At 48.0% G+C, this 13,615-nt stretch overlaps 1 protein-coding gene across 1 annotated transcript in view; it reads left to right on the top strand.

The window, feature by feature from the left end:
- Window positions 1–904: 904 nt before the first annotated feature.
- Dglucy (D-glutamate cyclase) overlaps window positions 905–13,615 on the top strand; it is a 48,318-nt gene continuing 35,607 nt past the window's right edge. The window contains 2 exon segments of the mRNA XM_058577849.1: window positions 905–928; window positions 11,490–11,622. Of these exon segments, the coding sequence (XP_058433832.1) occupies window positions 905–928; window positions 11,490–11,622 (157 nt within the window).

The following is a 13,615-nucleotide window of genomic DNA, read 5'->3' as shown; positions in this document are numbered from 1 at the left end:
AGAGGAAATGATTTCCCACATTTTGGGGTCTCAGTGTTCTCACTGGACAAACGGAGACACTACCAATCTCAGTGGGTTTTATTGTTAGGAAGAGGTTCACTCCATAAATGGCACATAGGGATTCTGAAGTACAAGAAGAAAGAATTAAGTGAAGGAACAGAAGTCCCTTCAAGAACTTAATACCGAAAGGCTGGTCCTTGTCCCTGGCTCCCATCCAAATAATGAGGACAAGATTTTTGAGAAAAAAAAGAAAATGAAGTTTTGGTTTGCTCGAAAATGAGAAGTAGAGGAAGGTCGCAAGGCTACTCTCCTGACTGCAAGGAGGAGCAAAGAGTTTTTTAAAGAGAAATTCAGGGTCGAGGTTCTGAGGGCACCGATCAGGAGACATCGTTCATGTCCAGATGGTGTCCTTGAGATAGTTCAGTCCTCAAACCCATTGGCACCAGCTCCCAGGTCTGGATTTCTTCATTCTCATGCTCAGGGCGCCCAAGGACACAATAGCTCTGCCTAGGAGGGGAAAATGTTACTCCTGCTTCCCCGGCTTGGCTGTCCTGCAGCGAGAGAAGGAGAGGAAGAAAAAGGAGGAAACATATAGGATTTAAGTTAAGCAAGGATCCGACTCAAAGCATGAGTGCACCCCGATACAAACTGACCTTGGGATTGAGCTTGAAGGTGGTGAAGACTCTCAACCTGCAGAGAGGAAGCAGCGTTCCAGCCACTGCCAACCTGACTTTACAGAAAAGCCAACTTAAATCCATTTAAACAGAAATAGAATCTGTTGATTCATAGAACTAAGAAAATCAAAGGTAGGGCAAGTTTGGGCTGTGGTCCTGTCCAGACGTTCAGAATGCCACCACAGCCCCAGCTGAGTTCTTTCAGCTGAGGCTCCTCTGTGTGCCGGTTTATGGCGCTGGCTTTGCTCATCACGGTAAGATAGCTGGACCAGCCCCAGGCTCGTCTCTCATCCCCCACGACTGGGAAGAGTCCTGAGAGTCATTCGGATTGGAACACCTCAGGTCACATCTGTCAATCCCCGTGTGCAGAGCGACAGAATTAGCTACCTGGCTTAGATTAAGTCATAACACCTGTGCAGGGCTGTTCTTTGAGTGGAGTTCGGTCCCTTGGGAGCACAGGGATCTCCCTGTGGAGGTGGGAGTTCTGATGGGAGCAGGGCTAGGCGGGGAGACAGCCGTGATGACCTCAACAGCGAAGGTGTGAGCTATGGATGAGAGCAGCCCACCGACTGTGTGGCATGAGAGTGAGAAATGGAGCCTGTGAGAGGGCCCTGGGGGCACTGAAGAGGCCGTCCTGGCTCTGGGCCTGGCTTGGTGTGACCCTGGGAGTTTAATGCCCGTTCAGGAGATGGGCCTGTCTCCTCCTGTTAGTGAGGCTAATCTTCATCACGTGGAGCCTTCGCTCTGCCTTCTGCTGCGGTGGTGGGGACTAGATGAGCCTGCAGTCCTGAGAGCCCCGTGTGCGGCTGCGCGAGAGAACCTCTCTCCCAGGTTCCCTTCCAGCTCCGACCAGCCATTCGCCCCGCTTCACGGGGAAGGAAAAAGAAGTCAAGTGACTTGTTCAGAGCCACATGACAAGTAGGCAGAGGGAGGACAGAGCCCTCAGCCAGAGCTGTTGACTCCAAAGCCGCAGGCAGGTCACCATGTTGGGATTTTCCCCCAGGACATGTCCTTTGTCCTCTGGGTCACTCAAGTGCTTAGGCTGATGACCCTCCCCACGGAATCACCCACTTCAAAGCCTTATGCCCAGGGACACCAATGAGTGTGAGAGTCCGAAGGCAGGGGGCTACTTGTACACTAGGCCCCGTGTCGCTGCCACCCCAAGACGGAGGACAGGAAGTCAGGCCTGGGGGAACATGACCGGCAGCCCCTGAGCACCCTGTGGGCCCAGCTGTCACTGCTGTCCTCCTCACAGCCGCGTCTCCAGCAGTTACTGAGCATTTGCCACATCCCAGGGGCTTCGTGTGTCTTCCCTCCTGATGCCACCGCAGAGCCACCACCAGAGACAGCTGCTATTATTATCTCTGTTTTATAGATGAGAAAACCAAGGGAGGACCAGGAAGGCCGAGGTCACAGGAAGCAGTGTGTCCCTGGGAGGGGCGCACCCTTTGGCTTTCGAGGGCCCCACAGATCTCACGTGGCGAGCAAGTGGCCAAGTCAGGATTGAAGTCAAGTTCTGTCTGACTGTGGAGACGAGCTGAGTGCTTTATTAGGAAGCATAGTTGATAATTTCAGGAAGACTTTCAGGGAAGGGATTTGGCCTGTGGATCTCTCTGGGGAGTGAGTTTCCAGTGTGTTCCCAGGAAAACTCCCGACCCTCCTTGGTGAATCAGCACAGGCCTTTTCTTGAGTCATCTGTGCCCGTGGACACCACGGTCCCTCTCCTTCACTCCCTACTTCTTCCCTGTCCCCAAATCGCCTGACGTGGGGCCCTGAACAAGCCACTTCCTGTGTGAGCTCATTTGAGAAACGTCTCCCTGCAGCAAATCCAGTGGGAACTTTCTGGAACCTAAGCCACCTCACCATCACAGTGGCGCTGATGTGAATAGTGAACCCCTTGTTTTTTAAGGTCACAGACAGCAAAAACATGGACCCTCCGAACGGAAAAGGCCGGCGTGAGCAATCACAAGGTATGAGAACCACTGCTGAAGGTGACTGCAGGGAGTGCTGTCCCCCTCTTCTTCGCGTTCTGTTTTTAGCTGTGTTTTTCAGAGCAAGTAGGTGCCATGGTGATAGGAGCCATAGAAATAGATGCAGCACACCTCCCAGCCCGCTGTTCCCATGGCAACGCTCAGGGAGAGCCCAGGGACTCTGCTCCTCCTCCTGCCAGCTGCACACAGGGAAGAAGGCCCTAGAAGGCCCTGGCGGCTTCTCCCCATCTCTCTGGGATGGTCCCAGGTGCCCGAGCATGCGCCTTCCTTCCTTGGCTCCTCAGACCTCCTCTCTGAGTCCTCCCGGGGAACTTGCTTAAGAAATTTTGCTTTTTCCCAGCATAGCCATCCTCTCAGCCAGTGAGGACCCTCAGACTAACCCTGCCAGTCCTCCTGCGCCCACAGTTGGAAGCATGCAGTCCCTATTGTGCCTGGATGTGGCACTGTCGCTTTGAGTGCCATGGGCAATAAAGAATTTGTGGGGCAGGGACTGAGTCCTGAACACTTGGTGCTCAAGGATGATACCTATTAAATGAAATCTCAGAAGGTCTAAGACAGGGAACCAGGCGAGGGGCTGTGGCAAACTCCCGCCTGATGGCGCAGTTTACAGTCTGTGAAGCCTCAGGCAGAACAGGTGAGGCCCAGCCTCCCTTTCTTGTGGATCAGGTTTCCTGGATTGAAAGACCTTTGGAAAGTACAAGTGCATTGTGTGTGCGTGCTCCACAGGGCCCGTGGTGCTTACGTGACACCTCTGCAGGGCTGGTGATGGCTGTATAAACGAACCTCATCAGGGCTTGCTTATTTTTATTTGGATTTATTTTGTCTTCTGAAATGCAATCCATACGTACACACACCCTTTCCATCCAATTGTCTTACGTTAGACTAAGCATGAGAGGATGAGGGTCAAGGACTTATAATTATCCCGTCTGTCCCATGGTACTGCTTCTGTAACAGTTCTGTTTTATATGTGTGTTTCCATACAGGTGTGCTCTCAGGTGGGATCGCTTCCAGGGCAGGGCAAATGCAATTCTGGACTAATGTATGGTTCTGAGACCAATAGATGTAAGCACTGGCCCATTGAAATTAGTTTTGTTTGTTTGTTTGTTGTTTTGTTTGTTTGACACCAGGGATTGAACTCAAGGGCACCCAACCACTGAGCCACATCCCCAGCCCTGTTTTGTATTTTATTTAGAGACAGGTCTCACTGAGTTGCTTAGGGCCTTGCTAAGTTGCTGAGGCTGACTTTGAACTCGCTATCCTCCTGCCTCAGCCTCCAGACCTGCTGGCATGTACCACCAAGCTGGGCTAAATTAGTTTTACTCTCAATGAATGAAACACATACACACACAACCCTAATCATGAGAGCATTCACCTTGCTGTCAGCTCGGCATGTCCTCTATGGACGCAGGCGATATCTTCAGGTCAAGCTTTCTTCTATAGACTGGGGACGCCTGGAGCTTCCAACCTCCACAATCAGGATGTGGTGCACATGATGACCTTGAAGTAGGCATGTGGGTCACTGGGAAGAGTGAAACTGGCTAGATGTCACTACAGCAACCTCCAGGGTTTATCCTAGGACTCACCCAGGGAGCCACGTGACTCAGCATCTATTGCTGGCAACATCTACCCTCAAATACTGTGCGGATTCCCAGGTCGTATTTCGTGGTTACAGGAATTTGGCCCGACAGAAACTCTATTAAATAAGCAAACACATGTGCTCTCGTTTCACAGGCCAAGCCAGGGATGGAACAGCCCGGTCGGCCTCCCCTGCCCACAGCAGTCATAGCCTGGAGTTTTGCCACCTGGTTGGGTTGCTTTACTTGGCTGTGGAACTAAACGCAGACTCACTTTGAAGAATGAGGCTCTCAAATATTCTAGAACTCTAAGAATGCACACTCACAGGCGTGCTGGGCAGACAAGAATAACTGCCAGACTTTCAGAGTCATAAAGTGAAGGTTTGGCCCTGTGGAGCGCACACACAACGCCCCTTCCCCAGGACAGGCTCCGTCTTGTGGAGCTGGCCCAGAAACACCGGGATCAAGCACTTTTGCTCTGCCGGTCAAGTCATGCGCTGAGTCCGCTGGCACTTTCACACCTATGACTTGAAACTAAACATTTTTTGTTGTTGTTGTTGTTGTTCCTTTTAGTTATATATGACAGTAGAATCTGTTTTGATATAAATATACAAGCATGAAATGTATCTTGTTCTAATTAGGAACCCATTCTTGTGGATACACGTGATGGTAGGATTCACTGTGGTGTTTTCATATATGTACACATAGGAAAATTAGGTCAGATTCATTCCACTGACTTTCTTTTCCCATCCCTCTCCCTTCCCTCCATTCACGTTGTTAATCTTCTGAATTGCTAGTCTTCCCCTCCCCGCCTGTGGATTAGCTTCCACATATCAATGAAAACATTTGATCTTTGGTTTGGGGGGATTGGCTTATTTGATTTAGCATGATAATCTCCAGATCCATCCAGTTCCTGGCATATGCCATAATCTCACTCTTCTTAATGGCTGAGTAATCTCCATTGTGTATATATACCACATTTTCTTTACCTATTCATCTGTTGAAGGGCACCTAGGCCAGCTCCATAGCTTAGCTATTGTGAATTGAGCTGCTATAAACATTAACGTGGATGTGTCACTGTAGATGCCGATTTTAAATCCTTTGGGTATATGCCGAGGAGTGGGAGAACTGGGTCAAATGGTGGTTCCACTCCTAGGTATTTGAGGAATCACCATCCTAGCTTCCAAAGTGTTTTCCCCAATTTGCAGTCTCACCAATAATGTATGGGTGAACCTTTCCCCGACATCCTCACATTTATTGTTACTTGTATTCTCAATAATTGTCATTCTGACTGGAGTGACATGAAATCTCAGTGTAGTTTTAATTTGCATTTCTCTAATTGCTAGAGATATTGAACATTTTTCCATATATTTGTTAACATTTGTATTTCTTCTTCTGTGAAGTGCCTGTTCGGTTCCTTTACCCACTTATTGATTGGGTGATTGTTTGTTGTTATTATTATTGTTGTTGTTGTTATTATTATTATTTTGGTGTTAAGTTTTTTGAGTTCTTTGTATATCCTGAAAATTAACCCTCCTACCATCTGACTGAGGTGCAGATGTCAAAGATATTCTCTCATTCTGTAGACTCTCTCCATTCATGCACTTGATTGAAGAAGATTTTTAGTTTGATACCACCCCATTTATTGATATTTTATTTTATTTCTAGTGCTTTGGAGTCTTGTTAAGGAAGTTGGTTCCTAAGCTGATATGTTGAAGTGTTGGCCCTACATTTTCTTCTAGAGTATACAGGGTTTCTTGCCTAATTCCTAAGTTTTTGATCCACTTTGAGTTGAGTTCTGTGCAAGGTGAGAGATAGGGGTTAATTTTCATTCTACTACATATGGATTTCCAGTTTTCCCAGCACCATTTGTTGAAGAGGCTATCTTTTCTCCAATGCATTTTTTTTAGAATGAGGAACTTTTTTGAAAATAATTTTTAGTTGTAGTTGGACATGATATCTTTATTTTATTTATTCATTTATTTTTTATGTGGTGCTGAGGACCAAACCCAACACCAGCTCATGCTAGGTGAGTACTCTACTGCTGAGCCACAGCCCTAATCCCAATCCAATGTATGTTTTTGATGCCTTTGTCTACTATAAGGTAAGTGTATTTATGTGGTTTGTCTCTGTGTCTTCTGTTCTGTTCCATTGGTCTTCATGTCTGTTTGGGTGCCAGTACATGCTGTTTTTGTTACTATAGCTCTGTAGTATAGTTTAAGGTGTGGTATTGTGATGCCTCCTGCTTCGCTTTTCTCACTAAGGATTGCTTTGGCTATTCTGGGCCTCTTATTTTTCCAAATGAATTTCATGACTGCTTTTTCTGTTTCGATGATAAACGTCATTGGACTTTTGATGGGAATTGTACTGAATCTGTTTAGAGCTTTGGGTAGTATGGCCATTTTGACAATGTTAGTTCTGCCTATCCAAGGGCATGCGAGGTCTTTCCATCTTCTAAGGTCTTCCTCAATTTCTTTCTTTACTGTTCTGTAATTTTCACTGTACAATCCTTCACTGCTTTTGTTAAAGTGATTCCACGTATTTTTTTTTGAGGCTATTATGAATGGGATGGTTTTCTTAATCTATCTTTCAGCTGATTCATCATTGGAGCATAGGCAACTGATTTATGGGGGTTAATTTTGTATTCTGCTACTTTGCTGAATCATTTATGAGTTCCAGAAGTCTTCTGGTGGAGTTTTTTGTGTCTTCTAAATATAGAATCATGTCATCAGCAAACAGAGATAGTCTTAGCTCTTTTTACCTATTTATATCCCTTTCATTTCTTTCTTTCGCCTAATTTCTCTGGCTAGAGTTTCAAGAACTATGTTGAATAGAAGTGATGGAAGTGAACATCCCTGTCTCGGTCCTGTTCTTAGAGGGAATACTTTCATTTTTTTTCCATTTAAAATGATGTTGGCCTTGGGTTTGTTTTATATAGTTTTTACAGTGTTGAGATATGTTTCTTTTATCCCAATTTTTTTTTCTAGTGTGAAATTAAACATTCAAAGTGAATATATCTTACTCGCAATTTACATCTGGGATATTTTAATTTATTGATTTTTTATTCCAGTAGACCGTCACCCATACATGTGGACACCTTCCCCACCCTCAATGGGATGGGCCACCAGGGGCAGGATCATCTCTCCTGGGTAAGGCCTACTCATGCCACTTGGGCTCTGGCACCCTGCTTTGTGCCACCACAGCTTCCTCTCCCCTGTCCCCCACCATGGATCCCTGCCTCCCTCTGTGCCTTCTAATAGTGCTAGGACTGCGTTGTTTACAAACGGGAAGGAGAAGGAGCCTCCACTTGTCTTGATTGAAAGTAGCCATCTGTTCACAACCCTTTGCATACCGAGTCCACTTGTATCTGACCTAGTCAATAAACAAACACTAATTATGACTGCCGACGTTCCCCCGATCTTTTGTCTCTGAGATTGTAATGACATTTTTTAATGAAATGTTTGCATAGCTAAATGCTTCCTTCCTTACAGCAACATTTATTTTGCAAATTTGCCGTTGTATTTAGCCTACCACCAGCAACTCTCTTGGCAAACACTGAGCAACTCCCACCACAAAAATTAATGAGTAGAGACAAGTACTCTACACCTACTCCTTCTGTTCCTCCCTTATCAAGTTGTAGGACTCTGGGGAAGTGATCCAGGGGACAGCCATGGAAACCAGAACTGGAGTTGTGGGACACCATGAGTTGTTCTCCCTGTGAAGAATGTGCTCTTCTTGGCCAGATTCTGAGCTTGGAGAAAATGGACTGTGTCTCCAATTTTTTTTTTTTTTTGGTGCCCCTCAAGGTCTCAAATGCAATCCCATATATAAGGTATAAGTATAAGGTGTCCCTTGTGCTTGTCAGCTGACAGGCCTGCGGTGGCTCCATCATGGTAGCAGAGGAAAAAGAACCTGGGTTACAAAGCCTACTGGGGGCCTTGGGGCTGTGTCCATCTTCACCCCTGTAGAACCTCTAACTCCTCTGAGAGACGCCTGCTGCCCCAGCCTCTGAGCCTGTGGTTCTCTCCTGCCTCTGAGGCGGCCTCGTCTCAGGAAGCTCTGTGCATTTGTCCATTTCCCCAACAGGGGACCTGGAGGGGGTGCTTTCCAAGTGCCAGGGACTGCTGAAGATTCACTGAGGGAACAGCAATGACTAAGACAGATCTCTAAAAAGTCCTGCCCCAGCGGAACCGAAAGGAAACAAGGACAATCTGTGTGTGTGTGTGTGTGTGTGTGTGTGTGAGAGAGAGAGAGAGAGAGAGAGAGAGAGAGAGAGAGAGAAAGAGAGAGAGAGAGAGAATCCTTGTCTCTGCTTCACAGAAACGACCTCCGCTGCTCCCCCAAGCCTGCCCAGCACTGTCTAGTCTTGCAGGACACACCCAGAGCTAAAGCCGGCTGTCCCCTGGCAGTCTGCTGGGTGGGAGGGAGGCTGCAGATGCTCATCTCTCAGGACCCCTGCTCAGCTGGCCTCTGCTTGCCCACCCGGCCCTCCTCCTGCCGCCTCCTACCTGCAGCACATGCTGGGAGGTCCCACGCCTCCTGCTGTCCCCTGCTCTGAGCGGGCCTTTCCCTTTGCTCCTCAGACCCCCTACTCATCCTTTTAGACTCAGCCCCTTCTCCTCCTCCACCCCTGTCCACGGGGCCCAGAGCATGCAGCGTGTGGAGTTAAAGTTCACTCCTGACTTTTCTGTCTTTGTCTGGGAGACAGACACGAGGGTCATTGTGTGTTTAATGTCTGTCTCCAGGGCTGGTAAACCCCTGTGAGTGTGGGCTGTGACTGGACTGCCTTATTAGCTGAGGGCCAGGCCAGAAGGGGTCCCAACCTGTTCGCCCTGGTCACAACTCAACGAGGCACCTCTATTGCTGGTCCTACTCTACAGATGAGGGATAAGCCTAGAGTGGCTAAAGATCTGTGCCTGAGTGTAGACCCAGGTTTAGAGCCAGACAGTCTGCTCGGAGCCTGCCCTGAGGCTCGTTGGATGGATGGATGGATGGACAGACAGACAGACGTATGGATGAACTGTGCCTGGACACTAGTCAGGTTTCTGGATGTGACTTAGTAAGGCAGGAGAGTAGCTTGTTCATGAGGAGGAGCTTGGGAAAGCGGGACGGCTGGCTGGGGAAGAACACACAGATCTGTAGATACACAGACACAGACAGGTGCACACCAAGCAAGTGAGCATGACTTAGACCTGCGTTTGGACCTGGGCTCTACGTACCAGTCATGGGGCTCTGGGAAACTTCTTCAGCTCCCCTGAATCTCAGTTTCTTTTTCTATGTTGGTATTAATAGTGACTTTCTGGGGGACTGTGGGGAGGAACCAGCAGGTGGTATGTGGAAAGGCCCAACCTGGGTCCAACACATCATGGGGACCCATACATGGTGGCAGTTGTGTTTTTTATTACCTGGGCACTCTCTGCTTGGTGTGGTGAAGACTTGGGCAGGAGCCAAGTCTTACAGTCACCTCAAGCTTGACCCCTGCCTTGAGGGGTGACTGTAAGGCAGGGATTCTTGGCCTGTTACCCCTGTGGGCATGCGTCTTACAGGACAGGTTAATAGCTACAAGTTCAGGTCCAGAAATGAACCTGGAATTCACTTGCGATTATTCACTTACGATTTATTAAAACAATGAATAAATAAAGGAAAGACCACAACCCTAAACGTTTGTCTTCAGGGTATGATTTATCGGCCAAACAACCCCCTGCCTCCATCTGCTGCCTTCTAGAGTCTTAACAGGACAAGGGACTAGTGTGGGAGCCTCATTTTAGTGGATTTGGGTAAACTCTATGTCCTCCTCAGGTCCTAGGTGAGCACAATTACCAGAGGCTCCGACACTGTCCCCTCATAGTTTGGTTCTCTCTCTGAGCATCAGGCTGAGGTGCTAAATTCTCTGCCGTGACCCTGGGAACCACAGCATCTAGAACCTCAGATGGTGAGGGGCTGCTCAGCCAGGCCTGCAAGGCTCAGGCAGGCCGCCCTGGTCCAGCAGGCAAGCATGGGCTTGACCTTAGTGCTGGCATCTTCCCCTGGGGTGTGGAATCCAACCTCGCCTGACCCTTCTGAGCCCCCCCCCACTCCCCCCAGGCGGGACTAACTGTTCCCTCTCTGTGTCGCCTTTGTTCCTGCAGCTATAAAAGCACTCATGTCAGTTTTGAATACATCTCTTCCTCTGCCGGGGCAATCTTTTTGTTGTTCTGTTTGTTCCAGATTTTATGTAACCTCAAAGTCTTCATTAAAACGGACCCGGGGCATACATGTCTTTCTATCTATGAGATTAGAATTGACAACATAAATTAGTGGTTTGGAATCCCAGTGGGTACTTCTTCTTAGATAGAAAGAGTTGTGGACAATCCGACTTATTCAGAACCCTAACTATGAAAACCACCCTTAAATCACATTCTCGCCTGTTCTGCAATCAGCCAGTCATTCACAAACACTGGCTGACTCCTGCATTTGTGTCTCCGTGCAAGACATGGGGTCTATTTGAATGAACAGGACACGGGCCACGTCTTAGAGGACAACCCAGTGTGATCTTGTGGCCTAGATTTTGCTAACACTTTGGGCCTACTCTCTATAGAGTATAAGAAGTCAACCTAGAAGATTCCTTTCTGAGCATAATTTCTCAGAGCTCTGAGACCCTCTGTATACTTAAAAAATGATTTTTTAAAAACTTTTAGCTGATTTAAAAAATGCATTCTATTTTCCACTCTACATTATTTATTCACTCAACAAAAAATTCGATTAAATCACTGTTCCTAAAATAGGGTAGGGGAGCACAGGGAAGAAAACACAAAATTCCTGCCTTTAGGAACCTGACTCTAAGTCACAGGCGTCAGGAGCAGAGCGGCAGTCAGCCTGTTAGTTCATCTGTGGTTGCGGGTGACATCCACTCACTCTCTCACTCCTTGAAAGTCTTTGGTGTGTGCTGTGTGCTTAGGATGGTACTCGGGGGCCTCGGGAAGAGGTCTAAGGTGGGTTCCTGCCTTCCAGGCCCAGGGGAGAGAAAGGAGTTCAGGGTCAAGTAGACTAGGAGGCCACTGAGACAGGGATTCTGAGTGCTTCTGAGGAAGGGAAAGGCCTTCAGAGAGGGAGGGAGGACATCCCAGGTCAGCCAGAGTCACCCCAAAACAGACCTGAGCAGGGGAAGAACATCACCCCAGATACCCAGGAGGAGGGAGCTGATGCTGCCGGGGCACCTCCTGGGGTGGAGGCTGTGCTTGCTAACCTGTTCCCCTCTTGCCTCCACCCAGAGTCCCCGTGGCCCAGTCACAGGAGGTTTGGCGTCCTTCATCCTCCTCCGGAGGCCCGACCTTCCCTCTGCCATAAGGAGCTTGATCCTACAGAGGAAAGCAAACATCAGAAACACATCCAACATGGCTGCGGGTAAGTGGCACCAGGTGCTTTTGACAATTTCTGGATATTGGGGTTGTCATTATATAAATAGGCTGAATCAGAGCACGGAAGGACCAGCAGAAGCTGATGACCCTTTCTGTCATTTTGCCGTCACCCACAGGTCCGGGTCAATTTCTAGCAAGAAATATAGAAAATAGACCAATAGATTAATTAATTAACTTCCAAGGATACATGACATGAAGAGAATGAACTGAAAAGGAGTAAATAAGGGTAAATGAGGAGGACACGTAAAACATCTTCATAGAGGTGACACCTGGCACTTGTTACAGATCCAAGCTATGGGATGCGATGCAAAAGACCTGATTTTGGCTTTTAGAATATCATGATCGTTATGCACTGTATACATGTATCAAAATTTCACACTATTCCTCATAAAACTTGTGAAATTAAAATAATAATAAAATTCAAAGATATTTTAAAAATTTTCTGCAAATATCAACTGGGTAGGTTCTAGACCTCCCCCAGACTTAGAGCTTCTGCCTAGGAGCAGGATGTAAGAGCAGAGGGGGATTAGCCCTGGTCACTTCCTAGCTTCTCAGAGGTGAGGAAGCCTTGGGAGGGGTCTCAGGTCACCCACTGCTGCTTCCTCAGCTGAGCCCCAGAAGGAGAACTGCCCATGGGCTCCGATGACCAAGGGGCTGTCCCTTCTGGGAAGAGTACCCCAGGTTACACTGCAGTCCAATCAGATTTGATACAGACCAAGTCTCCCCACCTTTGACTGGCCTTATTCTCTGGGTAGCACCCATCTCCCTACCCTCTCCCAGGGGGACACCCACGGTCCTGAAGGACCCTGCAAGAGAGAACACATACCAAATTTGTCACTGACCTAAGTCCCAGAAAAATTTCACAATAAAAGCAGATTTTCCTGGTAATGGTGCAAATACCAAAGAGAAAACAGTAACACTACTTAAAGAACTCGCTAGAACAGGCAGTCTTCGTTTTGTTTATCAACACGTTTGGCCTTTGTTTCTATTTGTGGGCTAACGGTTATGTATTATTGCCTGACAAAGCACCCCAAAGCGTCGTGACTTAAAACCGTAATTCCCACAACTCTACAACCAAGGCTGGGTTGGTGGAGGGATCCCTCTGTCCATACTGTATCTGCTGGAGATGGACCAGCCAAATGGCTTCCCCCTTACATGTCTGGTGTCCACTGGGATGGCTGGAACAGCCAGCTTCTGGCTATGAAGCCTCTCCAACAAGAGTGGCCAAACTTCTCTCTGTAGTAGCCGAGGACTCCAAGAGACAGTACTCCGTGAGGGTGAGCCCTAATGTCCTCGCAAACATCAACCCCTCACAATCACTGACTCACATCCTGTTCCCTAAAGCAAATCTCATGGCCAAGGCCAGGGTCCACTGCAAAAGAGCTGGGAAGCATCATTTACAGAGAGCCATAGTCATTTATGCAATCAGCAAACCCTACCTTAAACCAGCTTGCAGGGGCCTCGGGGTGCCCTAGGGTGGAAGAGCTGGGCCTTAGACCCCCAGATCAGACATTGTGGTGTGGACCCCAGCTTTGCCCCTACTGGTCGAGGAGATGTGGGGGAACTATGTGACCTCTCCAAGCCTCCTCTTCCAAAATGAAGGTAGCAATAGAATCCCCCATGTTACCTTCGGGAGGGAGATCTGCCTGAGCTAAGGTAAGTAGGGCACTCCGTCCACGTCACCTGTTGGGAAATCCTGAGGGGCCAGAGAAGCTCACCGTACCCAATGGCTGGAAAACTCCAGCCTGGACTTCTCCCTGGGGCTTTAAATCAGACGAGGATGTAAAGATGAGTTCCTCTCCGTCACTCTTATTAAGTTTTAAAATATTGATTTTTAGGTAAAAGACTCAGAGAAATCACTTCATTTCTCTCCTCAAAGACAAAGTCAGGTGGAGCCTGGGAGACCCGGGTTGCAGGGATCACACAGGCAGGAAAGAGCCCTCACCAAACAGTGAGGCCTCTGTTCCACTTGTCACTAA

This window comes from Marmota monax, unplaced genomic scaffold (assembly GCF_021218885.2).
Source record: "Marmota monax isolate L192 unplaced genomic scaffold, Marmota_monax_Labrador192_F-V1.1 WCK01_AAM20220418_F8-fsc00017, whole genome shotgun sequence".
Taxonomy (NCBI): Eukaryota; Metazoa; Chordata; class Mammalia; order Rodentia; family Sciuridae; genus Marmota; species Marmota monax.
This window is presented reverse-complemented; position numbering and strand designations above follow the sequence as displayed.